This window comes from Aquila chrysaetos, chromosome 16, assembly GCF_900496995.4.
Source record: "Aquila chrysaetos chrysaetos chromosome 16, bAquChr1.4, whole genome shotgun sequence".
NCBI lineage: Eukaryota > Metazoa > Chordata > Aves > Accipitriformes > Accipitridae > Aquila > Aquila chrysaetos.
Window position 1 is genome coordinate 3,060,540 of NC_044019.1, and position 21,233 is coordinate 3,081,772.

The 21,233-nt window shown below is 48.5% G+C and overlaps 2 protein-coding genes across 8 annotated transcripts in view; one reads left to right on the plus strand and one right to left on the minus strand.

Annotated features, from left to right (window-relative positions):
* Window positions 1-220: 220 nt before the first annotated feature.
* Window positions 221-5,712, minus strand: YARS1 (tyrosyl-tRNA synthetase 1). Its single transcript, XM_030038237.2, has 14 exons — window positions 5,633-5,712; window positions 5,458-5,522; window positions 5,027-5,173; window positions 4,739-4,914; window positions 4,376-4,505; window positions 4,023-4,103; window positions 3,589-3,681; window positions 3,254-3,389; window positions 2,963-3,048; window positions 2,343-2,478; window positions 1,869-1,963; window positions 1,535-1,728; window positions 1,263-1,404; window positions 221-1,006 (listed from the first exon to the last, which is right to left on the minus strand). Exons 1-14 carry the CDS (start codon window positions 5,646-5,648, stop codon window positions 896-898), a joined length of 1,608 nt encoding a protein of 535 aa, XP_029894097.1. The 5' UTR covers window positions 5,649-5,712; the 3' UTR covers window positions 221-895.
* The window catches only part of LOC115351495 (S100P binding protein), a 28,371-nt gene continuing 12,775 nt past the window's right edge, over window positions 5,638-21,233 (plus strand). The window contains exons 1-6 of one of the 7 annotated variants that reach the window (XM_030038230.2): window positions 5,638-5,802; window positions 7,326-7,401; window positions 8,543-9,540; window positions 9,759-9,853; window positions 10,609-10,713; window positions 15,968-18,253. In XM_030038230.2, coding sequence (XP_029894090.1) covers window positions 5,638-5,802; window positions 7,326-7,401; window positions 8,543-9,540; window positions 9,759-9,853; window positions 10,609-10,713; window positions 15,968-16,112 — 1,584 coding nt within the window. In that variant the 3' untranslated portion in view covers window positions 16,113-18,253. Of the gene's footprint in view, window positions 9,541-9,758; window positions 9,854-10,608; window positions 10,714-12,905; window positions 13,022-15,967; window positions 18,254-21,233 lie in introns of those variants that run through there. The other 6 variants (XM_041129055.1, XM_030038231.2, XM_041129052.1 and 3 more) reach the window with 6 other exon arrangements.

Below are 21,233 nucleotides of genomic sequence, written 5' to 3' on the forward strand. Positions count from 1 at the left end.
TGTGCTTCCTGGCTTACGGCCACGGTCTTGCCACACGTGGCAGCTGCCCTTCCTGGCAATGTCGAGCTCTGGGGCAGGCACTGACCCCCAGCAGGCTGGCTCCCACCACCGCTGCCCGCACAGGGAGGGCAGAGGGCTCGGGCAGCACTAAAACACAGGAGGAGGGCTGGCTGCCAGCTCAGCCGCCTCCCCCTGTCCCGGAGAGACAGGCACACCCGGGTGCGGTCAGCTTGACATTTTATTTGGGTTTACGACAGATGATGGTTCCCGAGTCAGTATTTAAGGCCCACGCCCCCCCATGGCCTCCCACGGGCTTAGGACGGAGCCAGGAGTGCTGCCTGGGCTCCTGGTCGAAGAGCAGCACCAGCAGCAGCCGCCACAGCCCCGGGCAGGCTGGGCACGGAGCAGGGGGTGTCGGGGCTGAGCAGGGAACGGGGCCTGCCTGGCTGCCAGGCAGCTGCCCCCAGCTCTGTTAGCAGCAACGCAGTTTTGAGCAAGCAGCCCTCACTGCAGCACCCACACATGCCATCCCAATCGGGTCCAGCGGGCAGGGCGTCCAGTCCATGGCACAACTGGGAGCGAGCCGATGGCCCCAGCGGAAAGTCTGAGGCCGCGGGCACAAGTCACACAGGTCCCTTAGGTGTGGTGCCACCACCAGTCCCCAGAGCTGGCCCACAGCCGAGGCACAGACGCTGGCTGAGCAGGCCCAGGGCGAGGGGGATGTCAGCTCTCCAGGTGGGAGGCTGCAAATTCAGTCCCAGAGCCCCCAGATCCCGCAGGGCTGAGCCCCCGGCTCGGGGCACTGGGGAGGAGATGGCAGAGACCGGGGAGGACAGCCTGGCTGAGGTGGTGGAGGGGGCCAGGCAGGAGGCGCGAGCAGCGGCTCTGGTGCTTGTTAGCTGATGCTCCCTCCCTTCAGGCTTTTACAGGAGACTCTCCCCAGCTTGGTCAGGAAGTTTCTTTGCTTCCACTGGGCAACACAGTCCTCGGAGACGCGGAAGTCGGCCTGGGGAGCAGAGCAGGGGAGGCAGGGTCAGGGCTGGGCTGCCAGTAGGAGAGCGGCGCCTTGTTTAGCCAGTGAGGAGGTTCGTCTCCTCCACGGCTTCGTTGACAGTAGCAAACACGGGCACCAAGCAGTTAATTTGGGGTCACCCAGAGGTGCGGACAGTGGCATCTACGTGGCCCTAAGCACTGCCCTACTCTATGCCTGGAGTCCCAGCTACTCCGAGCTGTGGCCCAGCCCCCCCGGCGCAGCCGCTCACCTGCAGCTTCTCGAAGACCTTCTTCTTCGGCTTGAGCTCGTCGTCAGGCTCCCCGCCCTCGTAGCCCTCCACGTAGACGCGCTCCCCGGCGCAGCACCCGGCTGGCGGGTCCAGGGGCTCCACCTGCCGTGGTTCCCCCACGCTGTGGAGGGAGGAGAGTCACCCCAAGGCAGTACCCACCCACCCCTCAGCACTGCCGGGCTTTAGGGCAGGAGAGGGGGATCTGGACTGCACCCCTGGAGGGGTACGGCCCTGATGCCCCCCTCCCTCACCTGGAGGCACACAGCACCATGCCCTGCGACTCCACACCCCTCATCTTCTGGGGCTTGAGGTTGCAAAGCAGCACCACCAGCCTGTCCTGCAGCTGCTCCTTCGGGACAAACTGTACCAGGCCACTGACCACGGTGCGGGGCTCAGGCTCGCCCACGTCGATCTTCTCCACGTACAGGCTGTCAGCATCTGGGTGCTGCCAAGCAGAAGCAAGGTGAGGAGCAGAGAATGGGTCTGGGGTGGCAAAGAAGAAGGGGGCAGGCCCCCCCCCCCCCCCACTGAGTGCCCATGTCACCATATGGGAAGGTTACTCCCCTCTCCCTGTTGTGCCCATACCTTTTCCACACTGATCACTTTGCCAACACGGATGTCCAGCCGGGATGGGACCACATTCTCTGGCTCTGAGTTCTTGGTACCCTTCTCTGCAGGCTCTGTAGTGCAAAGGGAGCAGTTGTGCCACTCAGCATAAACCCAGGGAGCTGGCCAAGTCCCGGGGAGCACACAGTGACCCCCAGATGCTGTCTCTGGGGCCTGCTGAACTCCCTGCTTGTCTCTATACCAGAAAGCACAGTCCCTCCTCTGCTTTGCTGGCCTCTCAAGCACCAGAGAAGGATGCTGGCATCTCTCCTCTCCAGAGCAGGCAAACAGCCCTGATGTCGGCCTTTCCTCACCCTTCCTAATGCTCTCCAGGGCTGCTCCTGAGACTGAATTGTCAGAACTTCTCTCTAACCTCAGCCCCTGAGGGACTCTCTCCCACCCAGCCCTGCGTGGCCACAGCCCCACTTCCCTGAGCTCCCAGCACCTCCTTACTGGCTTTGGACGGGTTGGGATATGCTGCGTTGGTCAGCTTCTTCAGTTCTGGGCTGTTGAATTTCTCTCTGATGGGGTCAAGCAGTTTGTTCAGGGCCACTTCTACCGAGTTCTTCAGGTCTCCGGGATGCACGACCTGGATCGTGACAAACAGATGGGTTCCCGCATGGTTCCCTCCCAGGCAGGGGGAGCAGAATTTGAGTCACTGATCTGAGGCCAGAGAGGTAGGAACTGGAGACCAAACAGGGTGGGGAGATGAACCTCAACCCTTGGGCTGATTTCCCCCCTTGGTCATCGGAGCCCCTCTTCTGGACACTTTTGCTTGCAGCCTCAGCTGGGAACAGCTGAAAACAGTTAAACCGCTGCTCTGTTCCAGGATGTGGCTGACATGGTCGTGCCCTGCTCCAGACAGCTGGTGCCCCCACATCCTTCACACATTCTCTCATCTTAGGGCTCTCCTGGCTGGGAGCACCCTGCCACCCTTCAGCCACTGGGCCACGTTCTGCTCCACACCTCTTCCCTGTGTGGATTTCCATCTCCCACTGCTGCTCAGAGCCCTCCCAGAGAATGCTTGGGAGCCTCAGGGACAGAGAGAGGGTTCAGCCCCTCCTGGCACTCACCTGCTCAGCAAAGTCCTTCTCCAGGGCCTCATAGGCTGTGTAGGTTTTGTTTCCTCCCCATTTTTCTTCTCGCAGAATCACAAACTCTGTGACACACAGATTTTAAGGCTCGGATTAACCCAAGTGGAGACTCGCCCCCGCCCCACTTTGCCCAAGAGCTGAGGGGACCGCAGCAGGAGCTGGGGAGGGGGCACTGAGGGGCAGCCTGCTTCAGGGGACACACACTCCCGTCCCCTCCTCTTACCCACAGGAAAAACTAGACCCAGCACCCAAGCGTGGTGAGCCCCTCACCTGACTTGAGGGGAAAGAGGACGTGCTTGATGAAGGAGAGGACGCCGTTATTCTCTACGTTCCCGGGCTCGCAGAAAGCCTTCTTCAACTTCTTCTTCACATCCTCCTTGCGGTCCAGAAGATCAATCTTTGAGTCCTGCAGGAAGAGATTTCTGCAGCCCTTGACCCAACCTCTTGCCCAAAAGAGACAACTCATGCTGGAGTTGCTGCAGCTTCTTAGACGCCAGTGTGAGCAGAGAGAAGTCACCTTCCCTTGGGGTGCAGCCCCTCCATCTCCAGCCATTAACCCATCCCCCCACAGAACCCCTGACTACAGCCACCATTCAGGGACCAACCTCTTCTGATGAGCTCATTTTGCTGCCTGTCAGACCAGGAACCATCGGGTTCATCAAATGGACGCGCTTGGCATAGCCCAGGGAGGGAAGATACTGGGAAAAAGCAAGGAGGCAAGTCATGGACAATCCTCTTCTGCAGATCAGCTTTAACTCACAATCCCTGTTTGCTCCTGGCTCCAGATAACCTGGGGACCCAAAATAACAGGACCCAGAAAGGTATCACAGGTTCACAAGGAGCTGACAGCCACAGCCAGGGATGTGTGACTATTTCGCACACCAGAGCCCCACAGACCACGAGAGCAGCAGCAGAAGCTGCGAAGAGCACTGTGGTGCCAACCGAAGTCACAGACACAATTCTCCCAATGGATTAGCAAGTATGTGAGCCCTGAGCCAGACACCAGCATCGCAGGGAACTCACAAACTCCATTCCTCACCTTCTCTGCGAAGGTGAATATCTTCCTCTGATCAACTCCTCCAAACTGTGCGTCGACCTTGAGGTACTCCTCATCCAGGGCCTGTGGAGAGACACACACAGCCTTGAGACTGGACCCAAGACTCCACACTCCAGCTGTGCTCAGCCTTCAGAAGTCCTGCCCGCTCTCCTGCAGCTGGCCAGAGTCACTGTAAAAGCAGCTCTGTGCTCGGGTTGCGCTTTGTGCTGCTGCCAGGTGTAATATTGGGGTGGAGTATAACGACCTTGGCATTCAACCTCACGCGTCCTCGCAGTCCTGACTTCACCCAGCAACTCCCCAGCCGAGAGGCTCTGCTGACCTGCCTCGCCACGCACCTGCAGGCCTGGGTAGAGCAAACCGCTCAGCAAGGGGTGCTCCACCTGCTTCACCACCTCCGCTCCCGCCTTCTTTGCGTCGTGCTGCGTCACCACGGACGAGAGGCGGTACACGTCCAGCGTGTATTCCCTGAGGGAAGGGACAGCACTGTTAGCACCAGGGAGGGGGACATCTTTTAGAGCTGCTTCACACAAATGCTGGTTCTGGCCACATCGAGAGGAGCCAAGGCCTGGAGGCACCTTCACTTTGTTCCCTGAGTGACAGTGCCTGGGAGCAGGCTCAGGAACAGGGCAAGCTCAGGAACACCAGAGCCCCAGGTCAGGCTCTCCCTTCCTGAGAGGACCAGGGGCTACAGGACTCACTTGCTGAGCTGGTAGTCGGTTCCCCGGACAAACTTCAGCTTTTCCAGGGGCACCCCAATGCTCTCCAGCATGGCTTTGATCACGTTCTCGTAATAGCGGGTGCGCAACTCCAGCAGCTCCCAGGGGGCCTTCATGTTGTCTAGGTAAGCATGGAGATCAGCAAAGAGTATCGTCACCTAGTACGGAGGGGGACAGAGTCAGCGCCACACGAGTCAGGGGAACTACACGTTCCTATCCATCGGCACGGTGACGTCCCGCAGGGTCCGAGCTCCCAGCCTGGCCCCGTACCTCACACCCTGCCTTCAGGAAGTCTGCGATCTTGGACATGGGCACGAAGTAGGCCACGTGCGGCTTGCCCGTGGTGGCGGTCCCCCAGTAGATCTTCAACTCTCGCTCCTTCAGGACGGCCATGAGCTTATCCTCCCCCAGCACCTCCTGTGGATGGACAAGACACGCACCCTGCACGGCTGAGCCTCCCCGGGAACCCGCTGGGGTGGCTGGGGGAGGACGTGAACAGGACAACCTCCTGCTGTACAGCTGAGCCCCGAGCCGCACCCAGGCTCCGGCCCACCTTGCATGCAGCATGTCCCCGGGGCTCCCGCCGGGTCCAGAGGCTGATCCAGGCCCTCTCCGCTACTCCCAGGGCCTTGCTCCAGCTCCGATCCTCCCCCCGGCCTCCCTCCATCCCCCCGCCCCGGCCCCGATTCCCCCCCCAATACCTGCAGGTTCCGGGTAATGAGGTGATACTTCTCCTGCGGGCCGGGCGCAGGCTCCATGGCGGCGGCTGCAGGGAACGAGACAGCGTTACCGGAGGTTCCAGCCCCCCGGGATCCCCCCGAGGCCCTGCCCGGTCCCGAGGCCTTGCCCGGTCCCCCCCGGCCCAGCCCCACCGACCTTCCATGGGTTGCATCAGCTCCGCTCGGCGCTCGCCTACCGCGCCTAGACGTCATTTCCGCCGCTCGCTCGAGCGCCGAGCTGCCGATGAGCGGGGGGGGGGGGGGGGGCGGGGCCGCGCCCCGCCAATGAGGCGGCGCCTCGCGCGCGCGCCGTTAAGATGGCGGCGGGTGAGCGCGGGGCGGCCCGTTCCGCCGCCAGGGCCCGGCCCAGGCCTCGGCGGTTCATTTGTCATATTGTAGCTTTTTGTGTATTTATTGGGTTTTTTGGTTGGTTGTTTTTTTTTTTTTAACTCCAGTCGGGGCTCGGGGCGGGGGAATAGCCGGCGCTTGGGCGGGCCGGGCCTGGCCGGGAGGAGGAGCCGGGGGCGGCCTCGGCCCCCCCGCAGCGTTTGTGGGGGGCGGGTTGGGCGGCCCAGGGCGGCCCCCGTGGGAGGGGAAGCTAAAAAGGGGCTGGTGAGGTAGGGGCAGGCCCGTAGCAGGGAGGAGTAGACCCATGTCTGAGAGAGGGCGAGGTCAGGGAGCTGCAGAGGAGAAGAGCTGGTATTAGTCGTTGTGCTCTCGGGTGAGATGAGAGCAGGATTCCCCCCTGCCTGGAGATTTTGGTCTTTCAGAGGAGATAATCTCACGTGGTGGGCAAATGATGGGGCTGAGGGCACTGTTACCCTGTGGCCTGCGACTGTTTTCTCTAGGAGGTGGCCCCTGCTCCCCCTTCACTCTTCAGGAGGGAGCAGATCCCAGAGCAGTGAAGCATTGCAGGCTTGTGAGATCTGTGTCCGGCTGTGGAGAGGGGAGTGAGCAAGGCAGCCAGACCATAAGCCTTGGCAGAGCTGTGTTTCTCAGTAGCTTTGTCTTTTGATCTCGTTATTTACTGAAGCTGCGCTAGAAACCCACGTAAAGCGTGTGTAACTTTCAAAAAAACCTTCCGTCGGCAGCCCCTAGGAGAAGAGCCCATCCATGGTGGGTGCTTCTGCAGTTGGGGGTGAGCTGGCTCCAGCGTGGTCTGACCACACAAGCACCAGGGCTGGAATGAGAGACAAGGGTGAGAGGGTGGCAGCAGGCAGCCTTGTCTTAGATCAGTTTAAGAGCCGTTTAAACTGTTAAGGAGCATTACCCTGGTGTAAATCCTTGAAGAGCCCCTGAATTCAACACACTTCTGTGGGGAATGGCAGGGGCCTCTGTCAGGGCTCCTGCATCATCAATAACATAGTTACCAGAGTTCTGCTTCGAGAATCAGTTGATGTAGGACTGAAAGTACAGACCCAGGGTAGGTTGCAGTTAGGTGAATTGGGAAGGTCACAGCAGTAAAGAAATCATTTCCTTGTGTGCAGGCTGAGTGTGTAAACATCTCCAAATGTACTTTTTGTAAGCCAGTTCCAGCAAAAAGGCTTAAAACATTTGGCTCTCTTTCAAGTCCTTATTGGTTAGGAGCTAGATTATCAGACTGCTACACTCTGCAGGACTAAATCCACGTTTAATTTATTTCTATTTGTCTTTTGTTTCTCTTTGAAGCGCTTGAGCACTTGTAGCTAAATTGCAGAACTCTAGGCAAGCACTATCTAGTGAGGACTGCTCATGACTTCATATGTTCTTGTATAGGTTTTGTATGTACATAGCTTATTGCTGAGGTATTTTCTTCCTTCAGTGTGGTTACAGCATTATTCTGAAAGTGCTGATTTTTATTATTTGGACAGAATGACAAGAGGAAGCAGCAGAACTGCCTGGGTTTTATTCCTGGAGTAGGTAACCCCCCTGCCCTTTTTGAAAGCAGTAAGTAGTCAAAGAAACAGAAAGACAAAAGGTATTCCTTTAAATCTGTTGGTGAAAGAGGACAGGAAATACCTTTCCTTAGTCCAGATTCTCCTGCTGTGTGAGAGTTAAATGCAGGGCTTTCAAGTCAAAAGATTCATGGTAGTGTGTGTCCTCACTAAGAGGAAAACAGGTTTTGTTTGTGAATACTTTTAAACTATTGAATTTTACGGGAAGGTTCTTTTATCTTCTGATCTTTCATTATAATATGTGTTTTGCATGAGTGTGTTAGTGACTAATATGCTGCTGAATGTCCTCTTAGCTCCCTGACAGAGTTACTCTTCCGTTGCTCAATTTTTCCTAACCCAAAAAAGACTTTTTATTTGTTTAGTGTCTTTGAAGGACAGAGGTGGGGGTTGAGACACTGGCAGGGTCTGTGTGGCTTTATTTAATACCTAAAGTGTGTTCTGTACTTTAAGGTCGTAAAGAATGTAATTTGTGAATACTGGTGTCTGGTGTTAGAGTGACTGATTTACAGCAGCTTTGGAGGAGATGGTACAGACTGCGTTGATGACTGGGGCTTGTGTTAGTCCTGCTTGATAAAGCCAAACAACCTCGTGTGTGAGAACGCTTGTGGAATGAGGAACTGGTTGTTATTATATGTTGTTAAGACCTAAAATGGTCAGGAGTAGAAGTAACGGAGATCAAGGAGTTAAAATCGTTGTGCCTCAGCTAGCGTTTTTTGCCCTCCCTGTTATGTTACTGCATCTTTGGAAAACAGCTGAGTTTCTTTTATTTAGGATGTTGTTTTTGCTGGCAGGGCGGAGTGGGTTCCTGCTGATTTCTTTTCTGAAAGGGCTGATCAAAGGGCACCAGGATCCGATGAACTTCAGAATAGGCTTCTAGAGCTGTAAGCAGAAGGCACAGGGTCGCTGAGATACAGGAACCGACAGCAACATGGATGACCATTCCCCTCATGCCTCTGGGCTTTGTCTTTGTCATGAATTTAAACCTACTGTTCATAATGCAGTTCCTAGGGCCAAAAGGCTGTTGGATTCCACAGAGCAGGTTCAGGCCTTGCAGTCAGCTAAGAAAGCTTGTGTGTTGAGTCATCACTGTAGCACTCCAGATCCATCAGAGAAACTACTGCTCTGTTCCCCAGATTCTGCCTGCTTTCAAGGATCCTCTCATTTTCTGGATGATACTGGCCATGACGACCTTGTTGCCAGTTCTTCTGCGTCAAAATACGATGATGTAGTCATTTCTCTAGATACAACCAGATGTTTCGATGATAGTGAGCCAAATGACTCCTTGTTGGAACTGTCAGACAGAGAAGAAGGGAATTCTCCTTTCAGTTACACTGAGGAAGAGATCCAGGAAATCTTGGCAGATGATTGCGTGGAATCTGAGTGGTACCTAACTAGAAAAAACACTCTGAGCCAAAATGTAAATGGAGAGAGTGAGAAGGATGAGAGCAGCAGCTGCACTGGGGCATCAGTCATCAGTGAAGATGCAAATGAAGCCTCAGAGAATGCAGAGAAACCAAATGTACGTCTGTCCAGAGAGTGTTCTTCAGTCAATTCTGAATGTTATCCTAGCCTTTTGAATGAAAGTGCTAGTTTGGATGAGAACCATCTGCAGTCAGCCCAAGTAACTCGCATGCTGTTTGACCTTGACATTCAGGAGCTTCTGAGTCTTAGCCCAATTGATGCTGACGATGTAGATCAGTCTCTGGAGGATGATTGTTTGGAGGGAGCCGAAAGAGAAGCTTCAGAAGCAATCATAAATTATTGCCTAGAGTATGATAAAACTGTTAGGAGCTGTGTTCTTGAAGAAACCTCGGAGGGGCTGATGTCTAATGGCTGGCAAAGCCTGGGTGTGCATTGCCTGGGAAAGACTGCCTTTACAAGCAGAGATGTGTCTAACTTCTGTGGTGATCATGCGGAAGGATCCATGTCTTCTTCTGACCTTGCCTGTGGCCAGAGCGCAGCTGATGAGAGTTCAGTGCCTGTGTTGCTGAGGTGTCCCACGCCATCTTCTGGGTCCAGAAATGAAGAACTTTCCAAAGCAACAAAGAGCTGTTTTTCGAGGAAATTAGACTCTCCAGAGGATGATGAGGGGGAATCTATAGAAGCTGAACAGCCGTCAAACAGCATTAAAGTAAACATCTTAATTCTTATAACTAAAATGTTTTTAATTCCATTCCTTTTGATTTGTACTTGCAGTAATGTCCATATGTACACAAGTGTGCATTTTTACACAGTAAGGGAAGGTTTTTCAAGTGGAGGAAAATGTGATTTTTATATAACTATATAAGCAAAACTTACATGGAATGATTTTCTATTAGGTGTTAATCGCCTTTTTCCTTATCTTTCTAGTTAAGTGATACAGCTGTAGGCCAGATTGGGCAGGAAGAGATAACCAGTGGGAAGAAGCCTGGCAAAGTTATTCCTGTGCCACAGGAGGAGGAAAGGTAGTTTCTCAGGACCCTCTAAATGCCTTTGCACTCTGAAAAATGCCCCAGCAGTTTCCTAAACCAGTTTGTTTGGTCATGTGTTGCTGGTTTTATCTTTTTTTTTTTTTTTGAGATGCACTGAAATAGTGGGGAAAGTACTTAATATTTTACCCTGTAAGATACTGTAGGAGGGGGAAGAATATAGAGCTGGTTCAAATAGGAAAGAAGTTTGCTAGGATAGTCCTGGGCATTGGTCTGCAGGTCAGAAGAGGAGATGAATCTGTTGGTTTGGCTTGGCGGCTGCTTTTCTTCTGGAGTGGTTGCCAGCAGATGGCAGCAGCAGAGCAGCTCCGGGCGCTGCACAGGGATGATGGTCTGCTCTCCAGTGCTCCTGGGCCTGGAGTTGTCAGTTTGGTTCTTCTTCCCTGTGGCCGCTGCAGACCTGCTGCACTCAGGTGTTCTGTGCGTTGCCATTCCCAGTGTGGCCTTGAGTAACATGAAAACTCTACTTTTGAGGACTCGCTGCAGGTTCTTGGCTTGTTAATCAGGACAGTGACTTGCTGGTTCACTCAGCTGACACTCTCCTTCTTTGCTCTCAGTATGTTATCTTTGCAGCTTTATTCAAATAAATACTTCCATTTTTGCAACTGCAGAATAGTGCTACTAGAAGTTCATGTCTCTACTAGTTCTATAGGACAGTTTGTCTCCTCTGTCTTCTGTAACCTAATTTGACAAACTGTCTAAAAAAATTAATGTTGTCTTTTATTTTAAAGACTGAATCAAGGGACATGCATTTTGGAAGCGGAGCTTGAGCAGAAGAAGCATTTATTTCCTGAGTGTGTACATCCATATCAAGAAAACTGTAGCTCCTACACCAGGTAACCCCCAGATGGGATGAGGTGAGGCTGTACTGGTGGGGTGGGCAGAGTGGAGGATAGATATCCTAGCAGGAGGCCTGGCATGCTGAACTTGTATTCTTTGACGTTTTCAGAGGGAAATAAAAAGTGCCTGCTACACTTGCTAGCACTGCCATGCACAGAGTTCCCGTACAGCAATCAGTCTTGTTCCAGGACTGGTTCAGATGAGTTTCATAGTTTGGGATACCTGGGAAACATTATCCAGGGGGCTTGCTGCGGTAAATCAGGCATGCTCCCAAAACAGGCCCACGTTACCTGGGAAGAGCACAGCTGAGCTTGTTGTGTTGGGAAGTAACTTATTCTTGTCAGGGCACAACTATGAACCCAGACTCAGAGAATCTTTAGCTTAAGTGCTGAGATCCGGATTTACTACTGACACCTTCTACACATTGCCCCTCTCAATGGTGTCATCCAAGAGCTATCAACTGTGGAGGTTTAAAGGAAGGTGTCTGTGAAGAGCAGGTATGGATATCATCTGAAGAGCAGTATCTGATGGGTTGATGAGTAGAACTGGGATGTTCTGAAGGGCAAAGCATGTTCTGGTAGCTTCCAGAGATGGCCTCCCACTGTGGTTATTCTGAGTGTTCATGGATGCAATAATTGTCATTTCTTGAGAGTTATAAGAAACTGACAGTTTTGTGGCTTGTTGCATGGAGCCTGCACTTATCTGGGCAGCACGAACAGCTGCATAGCCACAGGGCTGCTTTCCAGTGTATGAATACAGCATAAGTAATGCAGAGGGGACTATGCAAGGAAAGCTAAAATGGCCTGTTTTCTCTTCCTTTCAAATTAAAAATGCAAGACGTATGTTCTGAGTCACAGAAAATCAGGCAGGAGCTCCAAATGAACAAGGCTGGTGGGTGAAAGAGAGATCTATTTTGCTGGGGAAGAACATTGTCTGTGATGCACACAATTTGATTTTCTTATTAGTGCAAACTTCTTATTCCAAATAGCTGTAGGCTTGGAATTCAGCCCAACAGACAGTGTGGGCTTTCCCAATTGTCACAGAAAAACCTTCTCGGTGGGCTGACTTTGACCCTGTATGGTACTTCTGTGCACCTGGATCTGCAGCAATGTCTTGTGTATCATTTGTGTAGGAGATGCAGAAATTCAGAATGATCCTAAGAAATTCCTAAAGGAAAATTAGCAGGTTTCAGAGCCAGCAAGGGAATTCCCTTTGGGAAGCAGTGACTAATATATTGCTGCTACAAATCTTTAGCTCTGTTTTGTATTGCAAATCTCCTGGCATTTGTCTTAAAGTAGTGTTTGACTTTACTATCCCCTCTTCTATGTGATCTGTCTGCTTTTCCTTGTATCCTGTCTCTTGCTTCTTGTTCGTATGTTGTCTGGGTGAATTACAGGCTGGCTACAGCAGAGGCTTTATCTTTTAACTTATCTGCATGGTATCTTGCACTTGCAGGTTCTTTGTAAATACAACTTTCTTATATCTGTGTTGGGTGATTGTGTGCTAAAAGTTGCACTGGCTACCACATGTGCAATCTGAATATCAACTAGTTGGAAGAAATCCTTTTGTATTCGGAGTAAACTTTTCGCATCTAGCCATCTCAAGTAAGTTGGGAGATAACCCGTGGTTCTGGTTATTCTTTCTCTCATTCTAGTTTCTGAATAGATTCTAGAAACTCTAGATTCTCTCATTCTAGTTTCTGAATAGATAAATTTATTTGCAGCTTCCCGTAGGAATCTAAATGCTGCTGAGACTGCGTTGTAGCAGATGCAAAAATGAGATGTGGTTTGAACATCTGCTTGGAAATGGGTGGCTGAAACTGATAATTGACCACAAAAGATTTCTGCCTGCTGACCATTGTTAGCATTCACACTTCATTATTGCCCTTTATCCAACAGTAAATAGAATCATATCCTTCTTGATGAGATCCCCCTCAGCAATTCTGGTTGGTTCTGTATCAGTCTACAGAAGTAATAAGGCGCCTGCTTTTATAACTGTGACTCTTGGCACTGAATGTTGGCACTCTGCTGCTTAGTCTTGTCCTCAGCAATGTACGTAGCTGGATAGGCCTGTTTTTAAATGGGCAGGGGAAGGACAAACTTAACAGAAAAAGCATTTCCCTCTCTAAACATAGCCTTCTCTTGGTTTCCACTCAAAGATCTGTACTTCAGGAGATCTGCTTTCACAGGTCATTAACATTGCAATTGTGCATATGGGATAGTGCTTGCACCACCTGCTGCTCAGACAAGTATTCTCGTGTTGTCTGGAGTGGGATCATTCTCGGGCAGAGTCATCCACACCCGGGTACCTGGGAAGCTGAGCTAGCTCCTGTCTGACCTCCAGCAACTGCTTTCTCTGAGTTCTCCTTGAGGCTTGGTTTGTTTGGTAGAGGTTTATGATGCTTAGCAATTTTATTGGACTTCTTACAACTTGGGAGAAACCTGATGAATTATTGTCTTGGATCCCTCTTGAATCAAAAGGGAGAGAAGGAGGGAACACCTTATAAAGAGCCACAGACCATCTGGTCTTACTGTAATAACAAAGATCAATATCTTTTAAAAAACAGACACACTAGGTTTAAGGTGATGGAAAGGGAGAATAGTATAAGGGAACAAATGGAGAAACAAATCTGAAATACAAATGAACGCTGTGCTAGCAGACTCTACTTTGACAGTCTGGTCTGTTGATTAGCGCTGAGCTGGCTGAGGAAAAACTTTAATCTTGAAACAGTTCTTACCTGCCCAAACTAATTTTGCTTGAATGGAAAGCATGCAGGGAAGATACAGGACATGGGCTGTGCTGACATAAAGGAGGAATTACGTTTATGGCTGAGCCTAGGAGGGAGATTTCACTTCAAAGCAAATTAAATCCACCTACAAACCCTAAATTTCAAGAGGGTTGTGAGATGGGGTTTGGAGTAGGGGATGGGGTAGGAACTGATAAAGCAGACTGCAGGGAGGCTTCTGGTGAGGGAGTGGTGGGAGGAGTTAGCTGTTCTTAGCAGAGTGTGATGTTCTTTAGTGTACGTGATGGGTCCAGGGGCTTCTCTAGTGGCAAACCACAGGCCTTCGGTTTGCAGGTACTTTTGCTGAGATAATCAGAGCTCCTGGTTTCTAAATGAGAGTGGAATTTGCCTGAAAAATCTTGTCCTAAATCTGTAGCTTGGTCTTAACTGTTGTGGAACGATGGGGGATGGACTATGCCTGAGGAGAAAGAAATCAAAATGTTTTAAGTTCTGTTCCATGGCAGTTCAGTTTATCTAGGGTGTCGTTGTCCCCTTTCCTCATGCGTAATGGCCATAAGGTTTCTTATTCTCAGAGCCCTGGGTGAGATAGTTATGTGAGGCACTGAGATAACAGCTCTCTCCAAATACTTGGTGGGGTTAGTCTGCTCCTGCTACTTTGCCTTTTGTAGAGGAGCTCAAATCTCTTACTAGTGTGAAGTACTCATGAGTCATGGTGATAGTTTACACAACTTCTTGTCTTCCCTCAGGTGCAGGGGTGAAGGGTGCACCCCTGACAGTGGGAAATGACCCCCCTGTTTCTGTGACCCATTTTGACTGTGACTCAGAGTGGCAAGGGAGGGGGACTTACATGTAGGAAGGCTAAGAATTTGTGAAAAGTTGTGGTTTCTTCTAGTCAGGTACACATCTTGCACCAGCTTATTGCAGACAATGTGAACTGTTGTGTGATGGTGAGAGTTTGCCTTTTGTTAGCTGTCTCGGAGTGCCTCCCTTCTTCCTAAACAAGGCAGCAAGAATACTTCTGAAATCTCTTCTAGAAGTATCTTTTGACAAGAAGTTACTCCTTTGGGTAAATAAAAGCTGATACTGCAGTTTATGAGGGAGACCTGGATTTGCTCAAGAGACACTATGTTCCCTGGAAAGGAGGAAGTGTTATGCAGAGCTGTGATTCACATTAATCACATGACTGCAGCACCAGGATGGAAAAACCTTTGAGTTTCGACTGGGCAAGGACACACACTGTTCTGTACTGAGAGCACCTTGAAACAGTGGACTTCAGCGAGGGCAGTATTCCAGGGAAGTTGCCTTTCTGAATGAGCAGAAGGGCAAATGCTACAGCAAGGTTGGAATTACTGGTTGGTTTGTATTTTGTGACACGAATTCAAGGATTCTTGCATTCTGCTGAACCATCTCTTGCCAAAGATTTGCTATTCGAGGCCTTTAGATCTGCTCTTTTGAATAGAGGTGCTTGTTCTGTGTACACAGATAGCACTGGCTGAAAGATCAGTAGTATTGGAGTGCTCAAGTAGTGAGTAAAAGTTTGGTGCTCTGTGACCCATGTAACTCTGACCTAGAAAGACCTCTTGAGAGCAGCCTGTATGATCCAGTCACCACACAGCTTTTCTAAACTTTGCGATCAAAATATGTTGAGTGTAACACAGGTATCTCTCCCCAGCTGTTGGCATGAACAAATTGCTTTGCTGGCTTGAGACCTATCTGGTCACTGGCTGCTCTGGCTGAGCAACTGGTGTAGAAATGAAACTCTCCATGTTGTGGATGTGATGACCCTTGGCCAGCCAGATGCTCCTTCTCCAAACCAACTGTTTTGATAGTGGTTTTGCAGGAGTGACCCCTGTGGTGGTTTGTAGTCCTTCAGATGGGTCTCCAGTTTATAAATGCTATTTCCTGAGTTATGCTGATGCCTCTGCACAAATGAGGAAAAAAAAAAAAAAAAAAAAAAAGATAGCAGAGTTGGCTTTTTTCAAAATGCAGAAGGGGCAAAGCAGCCTCTAATGATGTGGAAAAGCTTTCTAACACTCTGAGGCCTGGAGATAACCAAGCTCATTGAAATGTAATTTGTTTTTTAATCTTGCTCCTGTAAGACTGCTTAAAGTTTGTGGGGTTTTGTCTTGTTATTTCAGAACACGCTTAGATGTAGCAAATGAGAGTATTTAACGTGTGTACAGCACTTTGTGAGGAAAACTTGCTTCTTGTTTAAACTGCTGTGTAGTTGAGCCTCCCGTCTTCTCTGCTGGGCCAGGCAGAAAGAGCTTTGCAAAGAAGGTAATAAAGCACTGTTCCTGAAAGGACAGTCTTTAAACTTCCGTGTTGTTACTTACCAAGGTGCCTTCTTAGAATATGGTTTCCCTTGTAAAACCTCATAACAAGAAAATTAGGTACCAGCTGTGAGCCTTAAGGAATGGGGAAGGCTTTTTCAGAAAAGGTGCTGTTTCAGCCTCTCATACATATGCTTCTCTTGTGTTTAACTATTTTACTTAGTTTTGCAGAAATTACCCAAGGTCCAACAAGAAACCTACCCAAAGGTACAGCCTTACACAGTGGGTGAGCAAGAACTTGGCCAAACACCACTATTTCCAGAGCATTCTTGACCACTTCCAGCGTAGCCCTGTCACAGCCTTTTCTGAGGTTTGACTTTGCTGCTGAGGGACTGTGCTGGTTTTTGTTCTGCATTTAGAGTTGTTCTTAGTTGTTCTGGTTTTGACTGGTTTGTATTTTGATAAGTTGTTTTATGATCTGTTTTTAATAAGGCCAATGGAAGTTTCTATGTTTTAGAAACATTTGGAACTGGTTTTAAAATGCAGTTTAAATGTGATCTGTTTCTTGTAGGTAACTTCTATGTTTTGCATCAGTGTTATACTTTGAACTGAAAACAACCTCCTTACAGAGTAGATAACGTAGTTGGTATTCAAGAGGGAAGATCGCATGTTGGATGCAAGGATCTGATATTTCAATGACGGAAACTGGAGAATGTGCTTTGGAGTGGAAAAACTTTTCTTTTAAAGCTTGGTCCTAAACCTTGGCATTAAATCTCCTACAGTGACTGGGCTTCCTTTGAGTAGTATTAAGGTTTTAAATTGTAAGAACAGCTTGTGGCTGCTGTCCCCCTCCATTTGACAAAGTTGTGTTTACAGTAAACTCAGGAGCAGCTGTTGATTTACCTGGTTTGGTTATGTCTTGCCTTGTTCTGTTGTTCTTTCTGTCCTGGAAGTTTGCCTTTTTTGATTGTTTTTACTTGTTCCATTTGCAACTTTTCTTGTAAAAATGTTTCATGAGGTTCACACTTTGGTTTATAAATATTTTGCACCTGTTAGATGTAGTTTTCTTTTCTGCTGTGTTATTGTGAGGATCTCCCCTTTCACTTGCCTGCTTTCTGGACTGTCCAGAAGAGTGTGACCTCGTGTGCATTTAAGCTACACGGTCCGACAGCAACTGCTGGTCTCCATGCTGCCTCCGTCTTCTTCCCTAACAGAGCATAGAAACTCCAAATTATTTGGAGGATTTGTAAAACAGAGATAGGTTGATCTTCTGCAAAATTCTCTTCCCAGGGCTGCTAGCAGGGCCTGCACAAGCCTTATGAACCCTTTAGGCATTTATAGGAGGTTTTCAGAGAGCAAATTAGGTTTATTCATGGAGAAAATTGTACTCTATTTTTATTATAGTAATTTGAATTTTTCTGTGACACTTGCAGCCACAGTGATTTTAAAGAAATAAAATTTAGGTACAGTACTAATGTTTTTCAATGCTGTGGTTCATATATTTTATTGTTTTGCCCTTCCGTAGCACCTTTCAAATCCAGAGCAGGACAGGAGGAAGTGGCTTTAAAAAGCGGGCAAAATTTGTCACTGTCCTAGATGTGCAGTAACTGAGGCACAGAGAATCGAAGTAATTTGTCCAAAGGATAAGCAGTGAAGCTTGGAACAGAGCCTGGTATTGCCTGACTGCACTAACTCCTAGATAATACTGCCTCCATTAACGAAGTAATCCGTATACAGCAATTTTGTGGTTAGGGGTTGTCTTTTTCTTCTGATGGGTTGTACAGGCATGGGTGGTGCATGCCCAGCGTTAGGGCTTTGTGTCAATAACTGATCTTCTCCAGTTAATAACACGTCCTTAATGCCAGCATAGCCTCTCATGACTTTTACCTCTGTAGATTTTGCTTGCAGAGAGCCTTGCATAGAAAGAGAAGGTGACATCCCTTGGCAGCCATTGATTGGGTGGTGTGAGGCTTATTAGCACATGGTGGCTGTTGTCTTTTAAACCAGTGAATCCCACATATTAAATTGAAGAGACTTCTCTGAAAAAGAAATAATTTACTTGTAGTCCTGAGGGCAGTTTCATGTGCCGTCCAGATTGTTGTCATGTCTGTAAAGTCCACCTCCTCCTAACACACATAATAAAGGAAAGAAGAAGTTTGCTTCAAATCTCCTTGTTCCAGGCATTTTGAAAAGGCAAGTGGGATAGCAGGAGCCTGACTGCGGAGTCTATTCCCCTGCTCCCCTTGCGAAAGCAGACTAGCGTGCCTGCTGGAGGGTTTATCTGATATTAAACTGCTAACAGACTGGCTCTTTGAAGGCCCAGAAGTAATGCAGGCCTGGCGGCAGCTGTTGCAGTCACATACTGCTGGGATACTGAAGCTCTGTCTCAAGCAGTGATCGATGGTAGCTGCTGATCAGCAATGATATAACAGAGCAGGAACACAGCAGTAGGAAGACCACAGGCCATCTGCTCCCTTTGCTGTGCATGCTGAGGTGTTGCCTTTTATGTGTTCAGAGATTTCCATGCTAGCTGTCTTGATTTGTTTTATATCTCTTTATGAGATTATTATTAAGTGATGCATAGCAGTCAGGAAGTTATTTATATTAGCCTTCTCTTAAAACAGGCGTTCTGTTGCTAGTTCAGCCATGCTGAGAAAATGAAATTATTCTGAGCAGGCAGCACCTTACCATGACAGCAAGGTGATGGTGTCTGTACGTGTGCTGTGTCTAAGACCAGCTTCCCTGTGCTGGAGGACCTCAGGCAGAAGCGGGTGCCTCCTCCTGAACGTGTGTTTTGTGGTCTTTGTGAATCTAAATCTCTCACATGAATGAACACTGCCATGGAGCAGCTCTGCACTTTGTAAAAGGCTTTAGGCTTCTGGGCAGCCTTATTGTTGAAGATTTCATTCTTTGACATTGCAACTGTGATTCATATATGCTGAACGGTAGAGATACTGCAAGGGGAGGGAGAGATTGTGTATTAAGCCTTCATGGAAGGACATACTGTGTGTTTGCTGCTAGAGTGTAGCCAAGGGCTCTGTTTATGATTTTTGCTGTAGTAGAATCCAGCAACATCAGATAAGACTGCATGAGACTGTTTTGTGCAAGCCCTGCGTGAGCTCTGTGATGAAATGTCTTACAATTAAAAATTTAATAATGTTCATCAATGTATCACAGTCTAACAACAGTAGCTAGAAAACAATGAGACTGAAATTAAACCACTGTGTGGCTTTTTCTGCTGTCCTCTCAAAAGCTAACCAACTCTTCCCTACTTTTGTGCTGTAAGGTAATTCTAAACAAGAGGAAGAAGTTCTGTCCTGAAATGTGAAATAGTGGAAGCTGATAATAGTCTCCCTTTGGTTTGAGAGGATGTCTAGTACCATGGCTGGTTGCATCCTCTGCAGAACAGGTCTGGATGGTATAAATAGGTTATATTTAGCAGTTGGTGGCACTAAGTGTGGGGGGTTTTGTCAGCTAAAAAGGACAGCGATGTGCTGTAAAGTGTCAAATGGCATCGTGGGGCTATGTCATTATTGCCACTCAGTGACTCCGTGTCCAATGTGTTCAGATTGCGAGCAAAAAGATGGCTTTTCTGGCTGCCAACTTTGCTGACTCCATCTGGGATCTAAAATTCAAGCTGTGTCTTTCCTGGCTCTGTCGCTAATAATAAAGATTCTTCATTTGGAACTTAGTTAACAAAATTGATGCTGATGCATGAGCTGAGAGAGAATCCAGCTCGCTTTCCTCGAGATGTGTGGGCTAAAGCACTAACAAGTAGGAACATAATAATTTTAATCTATAAGATCATCAGACAATTTAATAGACACCAGATTTGTGGAGGAAACAGAAGATATTTTAGCATAACAAGCATGTTGATCATATAGTTTTTTAACAAATGCTAGAAAGCTGATTGAATTTGGTCAGCTAGGCTTCTGCTTCCAGACTAGCCAGTAATAGCTCATTACATGTCATTAGGAAGCTTTTCTGCAAATCTGGGGAAATTACATTTGGTATAACATATGGTATAATCTTCAACTCTCTCCTTGGGAAGTGAAGTCTGACTACTCAGTCAATGAATTGCCATATTTTTATCAGCAAAATGGATGTGCAGCTGTGTCATACGCTTTTGAGTGATGTAACCTTTAATGTCTTTGGCAAATACTGGCATTAGCAGTCTGTTCCTCTCCATTTACATCTCCTCCAGAAAGTCATTACCAGCTGAGATTATACTAACACTTTCTGTCGTGTAGGTGTTTCCTCCTCTGATGCTATTGAACTGTCAGGGAATAAAATGCCTAATGTTCTCATTTTCCTCTGAGGAGACAGAGAACAGAGCTTGTGCTGCTGCTTGTTGTACAGAGGGAGGTGGTGAGAAGTGTATGGTGCTGTGTGTTGTGAATTGGAAGGACATGCTGTGCAGGATTGTTTGCTCCACACCGCCTCCTGCGGCTCCATTTTACTAAACTCGTGGGGGAGGAATATGTTGGCTAAATTGTACTTGTAGGCATAATATTACAGTGCTTGAAAGGATGAAGGCAAGTGGTGCTTAACTTCAAACACGCACTGCGTATATTGGCAAAGGGTTCTGTTTTCAGCTTATTGCTCTTTATTGTGCCCATAGTCTCTGCTTAGTTGATTCTCAGAAATCAACAGGATAGTACGCAGGGCTGCACAGCATCGGCAGATCTGCCTGGAGGGCTGCTTTCCTTTGCTGTTGAGATCAACGGGGAATCAGTTCTTGCAGGGCTCTCTGGGATCACTGTCATGCCAGCCCACGCCCACTTGCTGCTTTTTAGTATTTATTGAAACCTCTCTTTCTTAGCTCCTGCTTCCAGCAACCAGTCAAAATCAGCAGCCAGGCAAAAACATGCGGGAAATGTGGGTGGCCTTTAAGGGTGCATTCTTCTGTGGTTCAACATGACTTCCTCAGCGCCGTCTTGGTTTGTTTTTTTTCTCGATCTCTTCCCTTTGTTGACTGTAAAACACCTCAGGAGTATCTTTTGGCAACTGTTGATGAGAATGAGGTATCTCTTCTAAAGATGGACTTAGGCTTAAAGTCATACAGGCCCAGAGCCTTAATTGTGTCTGACTCTCGTGGGTTACAGTGGAAGTGGATACTGAAACAGCAATTAAAGCTTTCATGTTTATGACCGTCAGAAAAGTAGGATCTTAAGTAACTTGCTTCTCTTATGATGGCAAACACCTTTTCCTAAAGTGTGGACTTATTACATCACTTCAGAGTTGCTGAAAACATTTCCTTTAAGAGAATCACTGGAACTGGATAGCTTGGAGTCCCTCTCTGATGACTTGAGTTGCTGCCAGCCTACATTTGTTTCTTCTCACTATTAGCATTATTACCTTACTTTTAAAGCCTGCAGTAATGGAACATAATGATAACCCTTTTTACCTCCTGCCCCATTATGGTGCAAATACTTAACTCTGTGTGAACACTGACGCTTTATGTTTTAATTCTTTTCTACCAAACAAGGAGTGAGCA

Coding starts and splice junctions, on each gene's coding strand:
- YARS1 (XM_030038237.2), bottom strand. Junction 4,506..4,738: donor ACCGACTACCAGCTCAGCAA/GTGAGTCCTGTA, acceptor CCCTTCCCTCAG/GGAATACACGCTGGACGTGT. Junction 1,405..1,534: donor ATGGTGCTGTGTGCCTCCAG/GTGAGGGAGGGG, acceptor CTCCCTCCACAG/CGTGGGGGAACCACGGCAGG.